Raw genomic sequence first — 17,962 nt, 5'->3', positions numbered from 1 at the left:
ATACGGACCTGTTTCCACATCATGAGAGAGACTATTATGTTTTCAAGCGCATATTCTGAATATGCATATTGTAAAATTAATTTTCATTCACCCCTAATCTTACCAGTTTGGGACTAGTACTACAGATTTATTTTTTCTTTGCTTAATTTAGATGACAGCTACCTTATTGTCTAGACTTATCACCCTTCTTGTTAAGATGTAGAGGTAAAAATACTAATTTTTTTTTAGTCACAGTAATTAGTTAATTGTGTCAATCTTATGAGCAGGATTGAGGGGACTATTCAGGAGCTCTGGACCCATAACTTGAAATCTTTATGAGAATCTCAGATTTCAGACCCATTAGTGCTACATAAATATGCAGAATTACTATGAAAAAATGTCTTTGGATTCAAACGTAATCATCAGTGCCTTGCAAGTAGTAAGTATTCTACAAATGAATGGTACATATTAAGTGGGTGTTTCCCCTATTAAGAGGCAGTACCTTCAGGAAAACAGTACTGTCCATCTTAGGACTCAGTGCTGATATGTGACAATACTGGCAATGAGAAGGAGGATGAAGGGAAATTTGATAGTTTTCTTGAAGAAGAATTTTTTAAATCGCTCTTTTCAACCTTTTCTATACATGTTTGGCCAGTTGTCCACATCAGAGCAATTTTCAATTTTTTTTTAGAAAGTTACCTGTAATAAGCAATTAAAAATATAAAAAATGCTTTTCTTTTTTAAAACGACTGAATCTGAAATATGGATTTGCTATGCCATTATCTTTATTACAATAGACATACCTCTTGCAATCAATATAGTACATAAAAATAAGTGAAGCAAAGACATTTGGAGGAATTCCATTTATTGTGGATGCATTTTCATGATATATTTTTATTGCAGCGATCAATTATCAGTGAAAGGTATCAAGTGTTTATAAAATTTTTACGTATGGCAGATTCACAAAACACGCGAGTCAGCTTGCAGTTTTGCCTCTTAAAGATAACAGACAACTGTAATTGAACAAGTAAACAAGGAATTTAATTTTCAATAGATTAAATCCAAACTGAACAAAATTCTACCCTACAACTTATTCCATCCAAATATTGGAATAAAAGTCAGGATTGATACATTCTCTTCTCAACTTTAGGCTTTTTAGAAAAATATATAACAGCGATCAGGAGAAGTTCTTGTTCAAAAGTACAACAATGCACTGTAATCTCAAACTTTGATCAATTTCATGCCAATGATGGGGGTCAATGCTAAACAGGGCACTTCTATTGTGAATTCTAGTTTATCTTATTGTAGACTTGTGCATGTCTACTCAGTCATGAGTAGATGACTTTTGCAGTCTTGGTGGCTTCCCTTTCTTTGGTCCAGGTTTGCTAAAAGCTAGAGGATCTGGCTACTCTTTACTGATTTATGAAGAAAATAGACTTTGTAAGGCAATGGTCACTCCTCATGCCAGCCTGCCTTGGCTAGCTCTTCCAGGAAATATTATAGATAAGAAAACAGTTATTCGGGAGACTTCCTCAGTGTGGTAGGAATTGAGACTAAGACAATTTTATTAAGTCAACTGAGGTATGAGTTTTTAATAACTACTCTATGTATACGTCTATACTAGAACATTTTGCCAAGACACTGGAGTACTCTTTTATCATCTGTTGTGAAGAATAAAGACTTACAGGCTATAGTAAGATCTGGATTGTGTGTGTAAAAATGGTGAGTCAATAAAGATGGGGCAAACAGTAAAACGAGTAAAAGTTACATATATTTTTGAGATTTCAACACATTATCAACTTATGACAAGTACCAATGACTAAATCAGGTAGTAAAGTTTAATTTAAAAAAAAGTTTCAGAGTATATAAAGACGAAAGTACTATCATGGCTCCTAAATACTGGATTTGGTTCACTTTACTTCTCTGCTTCCAGACATTGGCTAAAGTCAGTCATTGTTTAGACCCATAAATGGAATTTCAATTTGTACAATACTGTCACTAAAATTCTTGTCTTTAAAGTTTAGAGATGGAAGAGACCTTAGATATCATTTAGGCCAACCTATTGTGAACTTTATTATTACAAATAAGCAGGCTTTCAGCTTGATGGCAGAGTTAACAAAATTCACGTTGGACTTCAAGATTGCCTTTAACTATAAACTAAATACTATGTCTCATAGAAAATCTCAACTCATTTTGACACTTCTTAACTCTCTTTCTTCCAATACATTTTCTTACAGGTCATCGGGCATTGAAAACATATCAATACCTATCTGCCATGTTTCTATTGGCAAATATGAAATATTAATATAATATTGTGATTTTTAATTTTTAACAAGCTGTGATATTGGCTAGTTACAAGGACATACTACTAAATATAATAGTCTAGCACATAAAAAAAGCATTCTACCATTAGTGTGTTTGTATACGTGTATGCACATGCATACATAATCAGGTTATCTAAAATGTGGTTCAGGCTACCAAAGAAATCCACAAAGCAACCAACCTAAAAAAAATCAGTACCACTGTCAGCTAACATAATAATCTAATTTAGCATGAAAAAAAGTAATACCTTAACAGTACATCTTCTTTTTTTTTTTTTAAAAAAAAACCAGACAATCATTATTGCAGTATATCAAATCTGAAATGGGTTACTTTCAGAAAGTGTTACAATTGCCTACTAAGATAATTTCTTCCATGCTTTATTATAAAGTGCAGAAACAATATGACTTCTGTATTTAAAAAACAAAAACTACGGTTCATTTTTCTAGATACTGCACACATTCCGCAGGCAATTTTAAACTTGAATCTCTTCCTACTGACTTCCGATGTGGTTGGTATCACTGTTCAGACAGAGTTATGATGATCAGTAGAAAAGTCTCTATTTCACAGCATGGGTTTCTTTAGAAACAGGCTCCTGTGCAAAGGCAGTACTTTTACCATGAACATCTCTAGACTGTGATTATTAAATATAGTGATAATATACATGGGTTTACTGGGATATTGAAAAATAAAACAAAACAAAATGAACCCACTTTAGTAAATTGACATAAATATAAAACAGAGCAAATTAGCCCTCTACAACTGAGCTGGTCCAGCGTCTTGAGCTTGGGTTCTTTCTGGAACTGTCTCAAACCTGCTAAGAGAAGAGAACTTTAAATCCACAGCCTACAGTATTTCAGCCAGGTGGTTTCATCAGAAGAAGAAGAAAAAAAAAAAAATAGTATGGCAGGAGGATTGTTATTGTTGGCATTTTATTCAAATGTGATCTTTTATTCTACCCTTTCTTCTGTTGGTTTTTTCACTTCCCTTTTCCTATCTTGACCTTTGGCCTTGCTCATGGCATTCAGAGTCAAGTAAGGTGTTCTTTTTTCTTTTTTTTGTACTCTACTGTAAGGGCCAGGAATCTGTAATATGTATTCCAGGACAGGCGTACATAACTGAGTAGCTCAGTCAGGGACACATCAACATATAACAGTGAAGCAGGATATGTTTATCTTTACTTAGCAATCTCTGTTTTCTCCCCCTTATTCTTGCCCCCCTGCCCGTGAGACTTATCTGACCCATCGTTCTACTCTTAAACCATTTCCCCCTGCCCTTCAGCTAGCTGCTAAAAGTCCTTGCTGAGGCATTAACAAATATTAAAGTGTTCTGAATTCGATTTTCAAATGTGTTGTATAGGCCGGGCCCAGTGGCTCATGCCTGTAATCCCAGCACTCTGGGAGGCCAAGGTGGGTGGATCGTTTGAGCTCAGGAGTTCGAAACCAGCCTGAGCAAGAGCAAGACCCGTCTCTACTAAAAAATAGAAAGAAATTAGCTGGACAACTAAAAATATATAGAAATTAGCTGGGCATGGTGGTGCATGCCTGTAGTCCCAGCTACGTGGGAGGCCGAGGCAGGAGGATTGCTTGAGCCCAGGAGTTTGAGGTTGCTGTGAGCTAGGCTGATGCCATGGCACTCTAGCCCGGGTGACAGAGTGGGACTCTGCCTCAAAAAAAAAAAAAAGAAAAAAAAGAAAAGAAAGAAGAAAAAAAGAATAAAAAAATGTGTTGTATATTTTCATTTCTAAGGAATGACTAGTGAGTTTGCCATTTTGGAGCAAAGGAGCTACCTAATCTGCTACCTCATAAACTCAGCTCTGTGTCTAGTATTTACATTATTATTACTACTATAGAAAGAATTTAGTGGTGCAGACCAGGGAGGAGAGGGTGGTGTGTGTGAAAACTCACTCTGTCACCCTCCTACCTTGTACCTACCACCCTGTTTCACAATTCCAGAGAGTACCACTCATACTGTATGGTATGCGAATGGTGTTCTCTGAGTCGCACCATTCCAGATTGTCTTTGCTCTACTTTCTAGAGCTCTGGCTAAGAGAAATATTTTCCAGAAGGAAAATAGCCCCAGAAGGGGCTATTTATGTTGTATGACTGACAGACCTATAATGCTGAAGGCTCCATGAACTTTTCCTTTCACTGTGCTGTATACAGGTCTTTTAGAAATTGATGGGCACGCAGGCAACGATCTGTGGGTCAGTAATAATTCTCATCTGACCCTGGGATATTTCACTGCAGGATCCACCAGGACGATAAATCTCTGAAAATAAATCTCCCAGTAGATTACCTTAGTGGGGGAAGTGACCTTATCCACAGATTGCTTTTCCCAGAGGTTCCGCTTGCTGGATACATCTCCTGGCCTCAAGTCCTAATGAAGAGAAAGCAGAAAAAATAGGTATGTGGCTGTTTATATTTTCTGGCCAGCTCTAACTAAACTGCCATATTTTTTGCTTGTCTGTTTGACTGAATCAATTTGTTGTTGAATACACTTTACCCCAGTGATCCGAAATGGATGGAATTGAAAGGATCATCAGCTGTTGTTCGATTTTATTCAGAGCTTGACCTGTCTTATAATAAGAGAATGGGCTGGAATTTGGGTCCTTGTCCTTCAACAAGGATTTACTGTTTATTGATCAGTAAAATTGGAATATAAACATATTTACAATAATGTAGCCTATTTTTAGCTTTCTATGCTCTTGGAAGTGAATAAAGCACAGGTTATTTAAAAATAATTCATGTGGGGCTTGATAAGCATTTTCCCCCTTGCAGATTAACTTCTTTTGGCACCCTACCCAGGGAGGCAGGCTGGAAGTCCCAAGAGCTAACATTCCCAGGAGCAGCCCTCAAATTGCTGAGTAGTGAGTGCTGAGTGGTGAGTGTTGGTGCAAGAATGTTTCTCTGGCTCACTCATGCCTCAGGTAGGATAACTCCGAAGGATGTGTTCTACAGTGGCTTCCAGTGTTTATCCAGTGGGATTAAATTTTAATATTAACAGCTCATGTAGTGATATGCTTAATAACATTCTTCATTGGCTGCCTTCTTCTCCCTGTCTCACTCCCTGTAGTGTTCTCTTCACCTCCCAAGTAAATTACTTGCATTGGAATCAGTGCCAGGGTCTGCTTCTGGATATCTCAAACTAAGTCACTTTTCTAGCTGTACTTTCCTCACCCTACAATCATTTTGTGTTTTCTGAGCGTCAAGTGAGTAATTCAGAAGTGGATCGGTAGAACCCAGCCCTGCAAATATAAACATTTATCCCAAATTGAACCCATAAGAGAAACTGACAGTCGATGATGTATGTAAGAACATGTGGAAATCTTGGGAAGGAAACACTAAACTACGATCGATAACAGTTATATAGCTTTGACTCTTTATTTACTACCTCGTAATTAATTTCGTTTGGATAAGGATCCAAATTTCTGTTTCAAGTTACTTTTCTTCCAGCATTTGTTTATATTAGTACTTGGCAAAAGGCAGTCTGTAGAAAATAAATGTGTTTTACTGAAATAGTAATGCTTATTTTGGCAAACCCTTTTCTCACAAAGAAGGCAAAGCTAATAAGAATTGCATTTATCCATGGACTCCAATCTAAATGGACATATTTCTGATAGATGGTATTGAGATCTCAACACTGAAAATGCACAGTTAAATGGTACCATGTGAAGCATTTCAGGTTTGCCTTAATCTTACTAAGTTTCTGGATTTCCTCTGTGGCTAGAATTCCTGATATTCTATTAGAGAGTTACACCTATTTAACTTGGAACCATTAAGCAACAAATCAGATTATTTTTGAAGAATTTCACGACATTTGCCAGTATAGGTAGAAGCTGCCAAGTTGTCTGGAAGACTGTTTTAAAATTTTAGAAACTATAATTAGGACCATGCTGATGGAAGCTCTGGAAAGTGGCTATTACCGCTTTATTTATTTGATTCATATGAGACAAATATTTTTCTTTCACATGAATGTTCTTCTACCTAAGAAAATGGATTGCATTTCCCATAAATCCTGCTGATGACTCTTAAGAGATCACTTAAAGAGTTCTTAAGAAAATATTAACATCCAAATTACTGGTTGGCATTTTAAATCAAAGGGGAAATATAAATGGAATTACCTGACCAGACTACATTTTAGACAAAGAACCACTCCGGAAGAAGAGGGAGAAATGAAGGCAGGAGAAGCAGGTTTCCAATCAACCAGAGACCAAAGAGTGAAGAACAGAAGTCAGCTAAGAAAGACATTGTTGGTTTTTTTTTTAAATAAAAAGAAAGATAAATTAGCTTTTTAATTGCTGTACAACATGTAGATTAGACACAAAGAATAGACAAACCAGCTAAAATAGACATACTCAGAACTGAATTCCAGTTACAAAGTTACACTGAAGTCCTGTAGATTCTACCTACAAATAGCAATAGATGTTTCAGTAGGAATCTGGTATAGAGTAATGTTTAATCCTAAATAAGTTAATTTTCAGGGATGATATTGATGTGACAAACTACTTTGAGCACTTTTAATTCTTGGCATATATTAAAATCATTACATAACTACTGGTAGAGGGGTGAGTTCTAGAACTCAACTCTTTAATCCTATGAATTACTCTTTTTCTTCTTGGGGTTTTGCTGGGTGAGAACCATTTTGTTGAAAGAACTTCCCTATGATTTTGTCTTTTTTTTTAGAATTTTATTTAAAATATTTTTTTTACGGCCGGGCGCGGTGGCTCACGCCTGTAATCCTAGCACTCTGGGAGGCCGAGGCGGGTGGATCGCTCGGGGTCAGGAGTTCGAGACCAGCCTGAGCAAGAGCGAGACCCCGTCTCTACTAAAAATAGAAAGACATTATATGGACAACTAAAAAAAAAAAAAAATCTATATAGAAAAAATTAGCTGGGCATAGTGGCGCATGCCTGTAGTCCCAGCTACTCGGGAGGCTGAGGCAGTAGGATCGCTTAAGCCCAGGAGTTTGAGGTTGCTGTGAGCTAGGCTGACGCCACGGCACTCACTCTAGCCTGGGAAACAAAGTGAGACTCTTGTCTCAACAACAACAAAAAAAATATTTTTAATTGATATGGCTGTACTAATTTCATCTTAGTGGCCACATGCCATACATCTGCAAACACAAACCTAAGCTTTCTCCTCCACCCATCCCTACCCAAGACATATAAGCAAAAGGCCGACAATAAATTGTCTCTGGTCCAAAATCAGACTTTTTTTTTTGGTGGGTGGGGGTGAGGGAGTCCTATTTTCTGTTGCCTTTAGGTAAATCTCTGACATCCTGGGTTCAGGGTCAGTCTGGCCAGAGTCTCAAACTCAGATGACTGCGGTGAAGGGCCAAACTGGAAACACAAATGCCTAAAGAGGCTTGGTGTAAGAAAATAAGGAAAAGAGGGAAACAGCAATTCAAGGGTACCGGCCTCCATTCCTCAAAAACGTGTTCTAGTTCTACTTTAAAAAAGGAAAATGAAGCGCAACGGTGCTACCCAGATCTTAGCTGCAAGCTACCAGTGTGAGACCCTGTGGACAAGACCTAGGGTCCTTGTTTGACCTTACTTTCCAAGCTGCTTTCCCTGGACTCAACTTCTTTCCTTCCAACCTTTATGTACCTGCAGGATCCTTCCAGCCCTTTCTGCATTGCTGAAACTTCACTTCTTTTCTGCTGAACCTACAGTATCTGTGAACTGCTCTCCTGCCATTCTGTGCAGACTGCCATGTTGCTACCACGCTTTGACATGGGGCTGCGTTGAAAATATAGGCTACTATTACCACTGGAATATGCACGAAGCTTAAAGTTGCTTAGTAAGTATATTCAAACTAGTGCTTTATCTACATCAATTTCGTATTGTTGGTCCTCATTCCAGAAGCCAGACTAGTCTACAAAATCCAGTGGGAAGAGAGAGATCACTGAAATCTATACTAAATGCCAACATTCTTCTTTCCTTTTCCTCTCCACCCTCTAGGAGGTGGTCTAGCAAATCACTTACTAAATAGTAGGCAAAGCAGGCAATGATTTTGTCATTTCTCTGTAATACCTTTTTCACCTGCCATTTTTAGGAAGCTGCCAATAACCCCAGAACATGTTTTATTTATTTTTGTGTAGAAACCTTGACACAGTTATACCTAGTATAATAAAAACTGAATTTAATCTTTTTAACCTTCCCATTGAGACAACATACAGATGACAGTAAGCTTATCAGTGAAGCACTGACAAAAGAGTAGGGGGCCAGTCCTGGACCAAATTTATGAGTATAACCTGGTATAGAAATGAAATAGATTGCAAATATTATAAACATGAAAAAAGTATCATCTCTCGCAATGTGCCATAGTCATCAAAGAGCAAAATGTATCTTTTTCTCCTTATCCTTGCTATCTTGAGAGTTCTTCGATGGGTCCCTGAACTCCTTGAACTTGTCTTATATGCATGTTTTGGGGGAAAGGGTCCTTAGATTTGATTAGGTTCTCCCAGGGGTCCATAATTCAAAAAGGTTAATAATCACTAGTCTGGAACCACAAAACTTATATAAATTACCATGTTTTTTTGTTGTTGTTTGTTTTTTTATATAATTGCTACTCTTTATGTCACCATCAGTGCTGGGGAAATTTGAGGCACTACAGAGCACATACCTTTTAGGCATGGTCCCTTGCCTTGACTGTCTATTATAGGCCCCTTTCATGTAGCTACTGAGAGAGAGTAAAATAGTTTTTGTTCAATATGTGAAGATTTTCCAATTGTCAATTGGGTTTACATTAGTTTATACCTCCTGTGAGTCCTTGTGCAAAGAATCTCAGGCTGAATATTATTAAATGGCTCAAGGAGTTGCATCCAACAAGGATATGCAAACATTTCCATTTCTTCTTTTTTCTTTTTAATTTTTATCTATTTGTTTTTAGAGACAGTGTCTTACTGTGTTGCCCAGACTGGCATCAAATTCCTGGGCTCAAGCAATCCTACCCACCTCAGCCTCTCAAGTTGCTGGGTCTTTTTTCTTTTTAAGTTGGAAAGTGACAAAATTTGGTGACTTTGGAAATTATATATGGAGCCAATGGATGCAATTAAATGCTGTTGTGGCTCAATGGCACAAAGGCCTGGGATTTGGAAAGTTTTTCTTCCTCCTCTAGGATGTAGGATCCTGACAGTTGACTCCTGGCTACCTCGGGCACCAAAAAAAATCCATAAAAGCTAACTTAACAGAGAAAGCTCAGCAGTATACAGTGGGGAGCATAATAAAGGTGTGTTGTTATGGTGATAGATGCAAGGCAATTATCGTAATTCAATGAAAAGGTTAAAAGAATTTTTTTTAGTAATATAGCTACACTTAATAAATAAGAAAATTTTAGATTTTCAAAAACAGCATTCATAACCAGTTTTTCCTGTTTCCAGTTTTATGACTTTCTCTGGAGGTGCTGCAACAAAATTATAGCAACTACCCAAGAACTGTATTTTTGTGCCAAGTTACAGAAATTAGGCAAATTAGAACACAGGGGTTTAAAATAGCCAACATACACATTCTTTTGGCAATAAGTCTAGGGGTGCTCTTGACAAAGAAGTAGCCAAAATAATTTGACCTTTCATTTAGAAATTCCTATGCATAATTTATAGACTAGAAGCTAAAGAAGTAGAATAGTAAAGGGTCTAAACTTGAACTGCTCAACATCCCGGCTAACTCCTCCCCTAACCCTAACCCTAACCCTAACTCCTCCTCTCAGGTAGGGTGGAGAGGTGATTATTTGGTTCCATTCTACCCTCTGGGTAATTGTGGTATGATGCTCAGGACTGTTCTAAATGTGAACACCTCCTTGTCTGTTATGCAGTGACAACAAAGAACAGGAGCACTGCCTTTGCTAGGTAAACAGACCGACTCTTTTCCTCTGCGGCTGGAAGCTGAGAGATCAAAGAAATTCACAAAAACCTGAAGTTACTTACAGAAGGTTTGGGAGCAGGTGACTTGTTTCCATCCGGGGTTTTAGTTAGCCATTCATTGATGCGGCTGGAAACCCCCACCTTCAGGCCAGCGGTTTCCTACAAAGAGTCAATCATCCAAAATAGTCAAGGAAAAAGTCAACTTTACCTGGGAGGGAATCTTCAAAGCAACCTCAAAATACTATTAAGTATAACTTCACATGGCCATAAACTTTAAACTTGATATTTAAAGAGTATGTTGTCTGGTTTTCTTCCCCCTGCACCTCACCACATCCCCACCCCCTCACCACATCCCCACCCCAAGGTTAACAACTAACCTCGGGCACTTTATAGAGTACAGTGGCCAGGGGCCAGAGCTGGGTACGTAGTGCAGCCTCATGCACACAGTCTCCCTGAGCTTGCTTTTGTGGTCATTGCAAAACAAAGTACGAATTGCACCTTCCTCACTGCTTCTATTATAAACTTAGTGTGATTCCTAACAGAAAATGGAAAAAACATCCACCCTTCTACGCTTAAAAGACAGAAATCCCACGCTCACCTTGTTTGGCGTGCCTGACGCGGTGGGGGAGGAGAACACATTGCCTTTCTCCCACATGCTCTTGATGTTACGCACACCTTCAGCAGGGACGGGAAGATCCGACGCTGCTGGCTTTGGAGGTTTTGCAGTTTTTGTTCCCTGAAATGTGTGAATTATTTTTAGGATTGGTGCTGAGAAGTTTGTTTTCAAAAAATTATAATGAGCTCGTCTTCCTCAACATTGTCATTTAAAAAGTTCACTCACCAAAAATGGGACTCATAATTTCTGTTATGAAACTGCATTCTGATGACAGGTAGCCCTCAAAATAAACCATAAGAGCGAGACCAGAGGACTTTTCAAAACTGAAATATGCTTTTTGTTGGGACAGCAACAAAATTATCACCTTAAATTTATTGTTAAGGTGATATTCTACTTTGTTTCTTCAACAGAGACTTCTTGAGAATTAAACTCAGGTTGGCTATCTTTTGTATTACTTTATACGACGACTTTTATTTGATAATAAAAGGTTTTGTAAACAAAAGAGGATTCAGCAAGACTGTAAGGGACCTATTTAAACCACATACGGGAACCCATTTTATAAGGAATTAAGAATATTAAAGATATACTTGTGAACATATAAATAATATTGTTAAATACCAATAAACCCATTTATTAAAAGAATAACTGCTTCATTAAGGCATATTCAGGCTAAAGGTAGTAAACAACAATTTGTTTAAAACTCTACTATAATTTATTACTGCACTTCTCTTTAGTTCAAAGTGTAATAAAGCGTCACCAATATTCTAACACTACTGTAGCTACTGGACTTCATTCTTGTCCCATGAGTTTTTACAATTTTCTGTGGAGTCAGAGCTTATTTCTGTGTGATGGGACGATAACGATGGGGACAAGTCTCACCTCAATGGCGCTGGTGTACTGCTCCAGTCTGCTGTCAATCTTGGAGACTACTGCTGCCTGGTGAGTTGATTTGACACCACTGCTAAATAGACACATACATGCAAACATAAACATATGGGAGAGAATCTTCCCATACATACACTAGCTGATTATTCTCAATTGAACAATCAACCATATTTACCTTTTCTGTGCAGACTTATTCAAAAATTCTGCTCGCTCTTCTATCTAGGAATTGAAAAAGAAAATAAACCCAGTTAATATTTTCAGCTCATAAACAGTGTCTCTCAGCTCATGCCACTGTCAGACCCAAATCTGGTGAATGGAAACACCAGACAGCCTGTAAGGATATTAGGGTACCGTGCATAGCAGCTCTTCTAGAGAGGAACCTTATGGTCTTTGACAGGGAGATTTGGGGGATGCAGGTGGGATTGGCAAGAAGATAGAGAAAATTCATAGAGAAACATAAAGTTTTGGAGGCAAATTAAAGACTAGATTGATGTGGAATAAAAAGGCCTCTGAAATAATATAAACCAGGGGCAAAGTAATTAAAATTTAAAACACAATAATTTTTTCAAAACATATCTGGTTACCCTCTAGGACATAGTGTGACTACAGACATACCATGCTACTTGATTAACAAAAATGTCCCACAACATTTTAACTGTATATTTGGTATGCAACAGGACGGAATAAAATATGATAACAGGAAAAGTGAACTAGTCCCTTATTTCTTAGCCTGATTTACTAACTTGATAGCGGTGAGTCAAGCCTATTGTTGAACTTAATTTGCCCTGGAATGGAAAAGATGGGGGTGGGGGTGGAATGAGGATGGGGCACAGCTCACCAGCAATGGCTGAAGCTTCCTATGAAGCCCCTTTTAGCTCAAATGCGAAATAAAGAAATAAGCACAGAAAAACTGTGATGGATATACGCTAAATAGACAGTTCAGTGTTTTTTGATGAATTATTTTTTTTTTTAAGCTAGGAACTTCTTTTTACTGTAACTAAAGCTGCTAAATCAAACATTATATTTTACTAAAACTGTATCACTTAAATTTAGATATAACAATAAGTCAGCAAATATTTGTTGACTCCTAGTGATACCCAACTCCAGGCTAGATATACCCTCTGCCGCCATCACCTACCAACATCGGCAAGTAGTAAAACCTTCTTTGCACATGACTGCATGTGCCAAAACACATGCATGCTGAGAAGTTTCATTTTCTTCCTTGTTCAGGGCAGCCGAAGAATCTACTAGATTATAGTTAACCTAGGCTAGCATCGTTGAGTGTCTGCTGGTCTCAGTTAGTTCAGGCTAATGTAAGAAACAACCATAGACTGGGGAGCTTAAATAACAGACATTTATTGCTCACTGTTCTGGAGGCTGGAAAGTCTGAGATGAGGTTGCCAGCATGTCTGGGTTCTGGTGAAGGCCCTCTTCCTGGTTTGTAGATGGCCGCCTTCCAGCTGTGTCCTCACATAGTGGAGAGCACAGAGGGAGCAAGTAAGCTCCTGTGTCTCTTTGTATAAGGGCACTAATCCCATTCGCAAGGGTTCCACCCTCATGACCTAATAACCTCCCAAAAGCCTCACCTCTTAATACCATCACATTGAGGGTTAGGTTTTCAACATATGAATTTTGAGGGGACACAAATATTCAGTCTATAACACTCCTACAGTCTTCCAAGATGTTAGAGGCTCTTTCTGACATGGTCTGGCCTGGGATTCATGAACAATTTGTAAATACCACAATGTTTCTGGAGAACATGCTTTGCTCCTCATATCAATGGAATAACACTTTTATAGATGTTAATAAGGGCACTTCATTCTTTCCGAATGATTTCTTACAGAGATAAAAGTAAACCCTTACTGAAAATAAAAATCTATGCAAAAAAGTACTATAGGTAGCCCTGAGTTTATGGGATATAAAAGGTCTATGACATAAATCTTATGTTTCTGATTTTAATTATAAACTGAGAAGTATATTTTTGTAGAAAAAGTTCCGAGGTGAATAAGGTGAAATAGTTTAGAACCATGCAATGCAGTAACACTTGAAATACTGCCCTTCCATCCTCCTGTCCATCCTACTGTTAACCCTGTCCACCTGTCAGCCAGACAACCAACCGATAAAATATATATTGAACACCTTCTAAAACAGTTAATACCCAGCGATGAATAAAACAGTGCCATGGATTAAATTATGTCCCTTCTAAAATTCATATGTTGAAGCTCTAACCCCCAATGTGGCTGTATTTGGAGATGGGCCCTCTAAGGAAGTAATTAAGGTTAAATGAGATCACAAGATCATGATCCAACAAGATTAGTAATCTTACAAGAAGAACCCCAGAAAGCTCTCTTGCTCTATTTCCACCACATGAGGACACAGTGAGAAGGCCATGCAGGCCATCTGCATGCCACAAGGGGGGGCTCTCATCAGAAAATAAATCTGTTGGCACCTTGATCTTGGACTTCCGAGCCTCCAGAACTGTGAGCAATAAATTTGTGTTGTTTCCAAGTACCCAGTTCAAGGGATTTTGTTATAGCAGCCCAAACAGACTAACACAGAAGGATACCAAGGAGATACATGGAGGAAAGACCCCAAAGAATCAGTAACTAAATAAGGGGCCAAAATAAAATTTTTATTAAAATAGAAGTATTATAAGAAGGTTTTCTGGGAAAAACATACCTTGAGAGATGAACCTTTAGGAGTGAAACACTTGAATGGCTTCTTTTCATCTGACAAGCCATCCTCTGGCATCTTCTGGCGTTTCTCAGCAGCTTCTGCCCTTCGCCTTTCAATTTCTTCCTTTAGTCTCCTCTTCTCTTCCTACAAGAGAAAGAACAAATAACAGGGACATCAGTATCAGCTTCACAGCTGCAGAGAAGAGTGCTGGAGCACGGTCGGAGAGGCAGCAGACTCAAGCCCTAGACTGTACACCACCCCCTCTAGGTCTAACCAGAGGCTAAGCTATTTGCAGTCTGGCACTGCCACTTTCCAACTGGGCGACCTTGGCAATGTTATTGAGCTGCTCTGTGACTCAGTTTCTTCAACTGTAAAACAGGGATAACAATAGTAGCCATTGCATAGGGCTTTCATGAGAGCTAAATGAGAAGTCACATGTGAAATTCTTAGACAAAAGCTCTGTGTGATGATCTCCATAAGGGTGATCAGTATCCCCACTATCCTGTAAGTTATTCAATACTGACCTTCATTTCTGTATACGAACAATGAATATGTCTGCCTTCTACCTACTTCCTAGGAGAGTGGTGGAGACAAAGGAGATAGCATATGTGAAACTTTATATAAATCTATGGCCCTACATTTGCCAAATGTACAAGGGACGATTTTTATGGTTGCACCCCCAAAACCTTAACTAAATACATTATTTTAGATGGTTTGACAAACCTGCAATGATGGAGATATTGCACCATAGTAGTGACATCACAGATGTGTACAATGTGCTCATTAACCCCTTTGTGCCTTCATTCCTGGCCTAAAATACTCTGCCCTGTCTTCTCCATCAGGCAAAAAATTTGGAGCTCTGCTCAAGTTACACATCCTCTATGATTGGTTTTCTGAGAGATTTATGCAGGCTTTTGTATTTTTTTAAACGGTTGCACTCATTATCACTGGATATTCTCAAGCAGAGACAAGATGTTCATCTGTCAGAGGATGCTGTGCTTGGTAGGAGGTAGAACAAAAAATCTCCTAGGTCCAATATAGTAGCTTTAAGAGTTCATGGTTTTCCTTCTGCCTTCCCTGGTACTCTCCTGCCCTAAATAACGATAATAGCAATGACAACAATAATGATAACTACCACTTTTTGAGTGCCTATTACGTGCTGGGCACTGTGAATACAATGATCTACTTCATCATCAGAACAATCTCGCGAAGTAGATACCATTTCACAGATAAGGAAATGAAGGCACGGAGTAGTCCAGCAACTCTCCCTAGGCTCAGCGTGTAAGAGTCAGAGTTAGGATACTAACCCAGGAATGTCTGATTCTAAAACTCTATCATCCCAATCACTTTCCACCCAAAGGTCCTTGTCTCACTGAAAGTTGTAGTTGGAGCTACCGTGCAATTAACATATCTAAACTTTCCACATAGTTCAGGGAAATTTTGTATAAGATCCATGTCAAAGTCATCAAGTCTTTCTGGGTATATTTTCAATGATGCGAGAATACTTCTCAAAAGCTCTCAGCTCGGAGTTGTAAAAGCTGGGTCCCAATACTGATTCTACCACCGACTTGTCAAGAATCTCCAAGCAAGTCACTCAAACTATTTGATTCCTGGTTTCTCTGCCCATAAAATGAGAACAATACTGTGCCTCAGGAAGAAAGGAAAGAATGGACTTTGTAAACTGTCGTAATATAAGTTGTAGTTGGTTAAATGTTTTTTCATATGCAGAGCCAAAATTTCCCTCCTTGTAACTTAAACCTGTAGTTTTTAGTTCTGTCTTAAAAGATGGGACAAATTCGTCTGTTCCTAATGCTGGGGCCCTGCTGCACCCCGGGCATGTGTGGGTCCTGGGTACGCCCCTGCCTGTGTCCATTCTAATCGACTTATGTGTCCATTCGAAAAAAAAACAAAAATGACTTAAATAAATCTTCTCCATCAAAACTCTTCAAATATTAGAAAACAACTATCATGTAACTTAGTTCTTGTAACTAATGTGCAGACCTTCCATCCTTTTCAGCTTTCTAACTTTTCCTTTTTGAGAGGCAGTGGAGGGTCATGGGTTAAGACCAATTTTCCCAAGGAAAATCACAAAAACCTCTATGTGCTTCGGTTTGCTCGTCTGTAAAATGGGGATATGTACCTACATCAGAGAGTTCTTATAAGCACTAGATAAATTAGTGTCTACAGGTTTTAGAACTGTGCCTAGCACACAGTATACGTTATTATTGTTAACATATATTTTTAAGAGCCCGTGGCACTGGGGCGGGGGGATGACTCTCTGAGCTAGAAGGGTCACCAGGGACGTGTTTTCAGAGGCTGGCGAGCGGCGCCCCCTTACCTCCTCTCGGACTTTCCGATCGGCTTCCTCCTGCTTCCTCCTCTGCTCCTCCTCCTCCAGGACCTTCCTTCGCTCCTCGCGCTTTTTCTTCAGCTCCTCCAGCTCCAAGGCTGCCTCCTGCTGCTTCTGCTTGAGCTTCTCGAACTCCTCGCTCTCGGTCTCCCCGCGGCGGCGGCGAAGCTCCTCCAGCCGCTTGCCGGCCTCCACCTGGGGGGCGCCCTCGGCCTCCTTGGCGTCCCCGCCGGCCCTGCCTCCGGGGCGGCTGCGGGGACAACAGGAAGGGAAGGGAAGGAGTTGGCAGCTTCCGCCCTGCAGCCTCCCCCGGAGTGGGAAGGAGGGCGGTCTGCAGGCCCGGACTAAACCTGCACTGCCCGGCACCGGCCACGGCCCTCGCACCAGCCCGAGGGGCCACATGTTCTGAATGGGAACCCCGCCCCCCCACTCGCCCTTGGTTTCCTTGCCTGTGAAATGGGGCAAATACGCACTGCGGGGGGGCGCGTGAGACTTGTTAACAATGGTGCGGGGGCTACGGAAAACAGTATGGAGGTCCCCCCAAATTGACAATAGAACAACCACATGATCCAGCAATTCCACTTCCGGTGTACATCCTAAAGAATCGAAGGCAGGGTCTGGAAGAGATCTCTCCATACCCATGTTCCCAGCAGCACTAGTCGCAATAGCCAAGAGATGGAAGCAGCCCAGGTGCCCGTAATGGGGTGAATAGGCAAAATGTGGTATATCCATACAACAGGGTATATTATTCTGCCTTAAAAAGGAAGGAAATCCCGTTACATGCTACAACAGGGATGAACCTTGCAGATACTGCGCTGCGTGAAATAAGCCAGACACACAAAAACCAAATACTGTATGATTCCACTTCTATGAGGGATCTAAAGTAGTCAAATACATAGAGACAGAAAGTAAAATACTAGTTTCCAGGGCACGGGGGGGGGGGGGGGGGGCGGGAGGGGGAGTAGAAAATAAGTCGTTGTTCAATGGATGTAGAATTTCAGTTTGGCAGGATGAAAAGTGTTTTGGAGATCCTGTTGCACAGCCATGCGAGTATACCAAACACTTCACACTGCTGAACTGTACATTTAAAAATGGTTAAGATAGTAAATTTCATGTTATGTGTTTGTTACCACAATTTAAAAAAGAACCATGATACATGAGCCGCAACATGGAAAAAATGGGCAATACTATTTATTCTATTTACCTCAGTGAGTCACATAGGATTATATATATGTGTGTGTGTGTGTGTGTATATATATATCAGTGTTAATCTG

The 17,962-nt window shown here is 39.5% G+C and overlaps 1 protein-coding gene across 10 annotated transcripts in view; it reads right to left on the bottom strand.

The window, feature by feature from the left end:
• Positions 1 to 1,398: 1,398 nt before the first annotated feature.
• The window catches only part of CALD1 (caldesmon 1), a 199,617-nt gene continuing 183,053 nt past the window's right edge, over positions 1,399 to 17,962 (bottom strand). For 7 of the 10 annotated variants that reach the window (XM_069462000.1, XM_069461999.1, XM_069462007.1 and 4 more), the window contains 8 exons: positions 16,677 to 16,938; positions 14,342 to 14,482; positions 11,838 to 11,881; positions 11,657 to 11,738; positions 10,760 to 10,897; positions 10,225 to 10,320; positions 4,597 to 4,677; positions 1,399 to 3,112 (listed from right to left, as the gene is read on the bottom strand). In XM_069462000.1, coding sequence (XP_069318101.1) covers positions 3,107 to 3,112; positions 4,597 to 4,677; positions 10,225 to 10,320; positions 10,760 to 10,897; positions 11,657 to 11,738; positions 11,838 to 11,881; positions 14,342 to 14,482; positions 16,677 to 16,938 — 850 coding nt within the window. In that variant the 3' untranslated portion in view covers positions 1,399 to 3,106. The remainder of the gene's footprint in view (positions 3,113 to 4,596; positions 4,678 to 10,224; positions 10,321 to 10,759; positions 10,898 to 11,656; positions 11,739 to 11,837; positions 11,882 to 14,341; positions 14,483 to 16,676; positions 16,939 to 17,962) is intronic. The other 3 variants (XM_069462005.1, XM_069462002.1, XM_069462008.1) reach the window with 1 other exon arrangement.

This window comes from Eulemur rufifrons, chromosome 29, assembly GCF_041146395.1.
Source record: "Eulemur rufifrons isolate Redbay chromosome 29, OSU_ERuf_1, whole genome shotgun sequence".
Lineage (NCBI taxonomy): Eukaryota > Metazoa > Chordata > Mammalia > Primates > Lemuridae > Eulemur > Eulemur rufifrons.
Note: the sequence above shows the minus strand (reverse complement) of the source record. Positions and strands in the feature narration are given on the sequence as shown.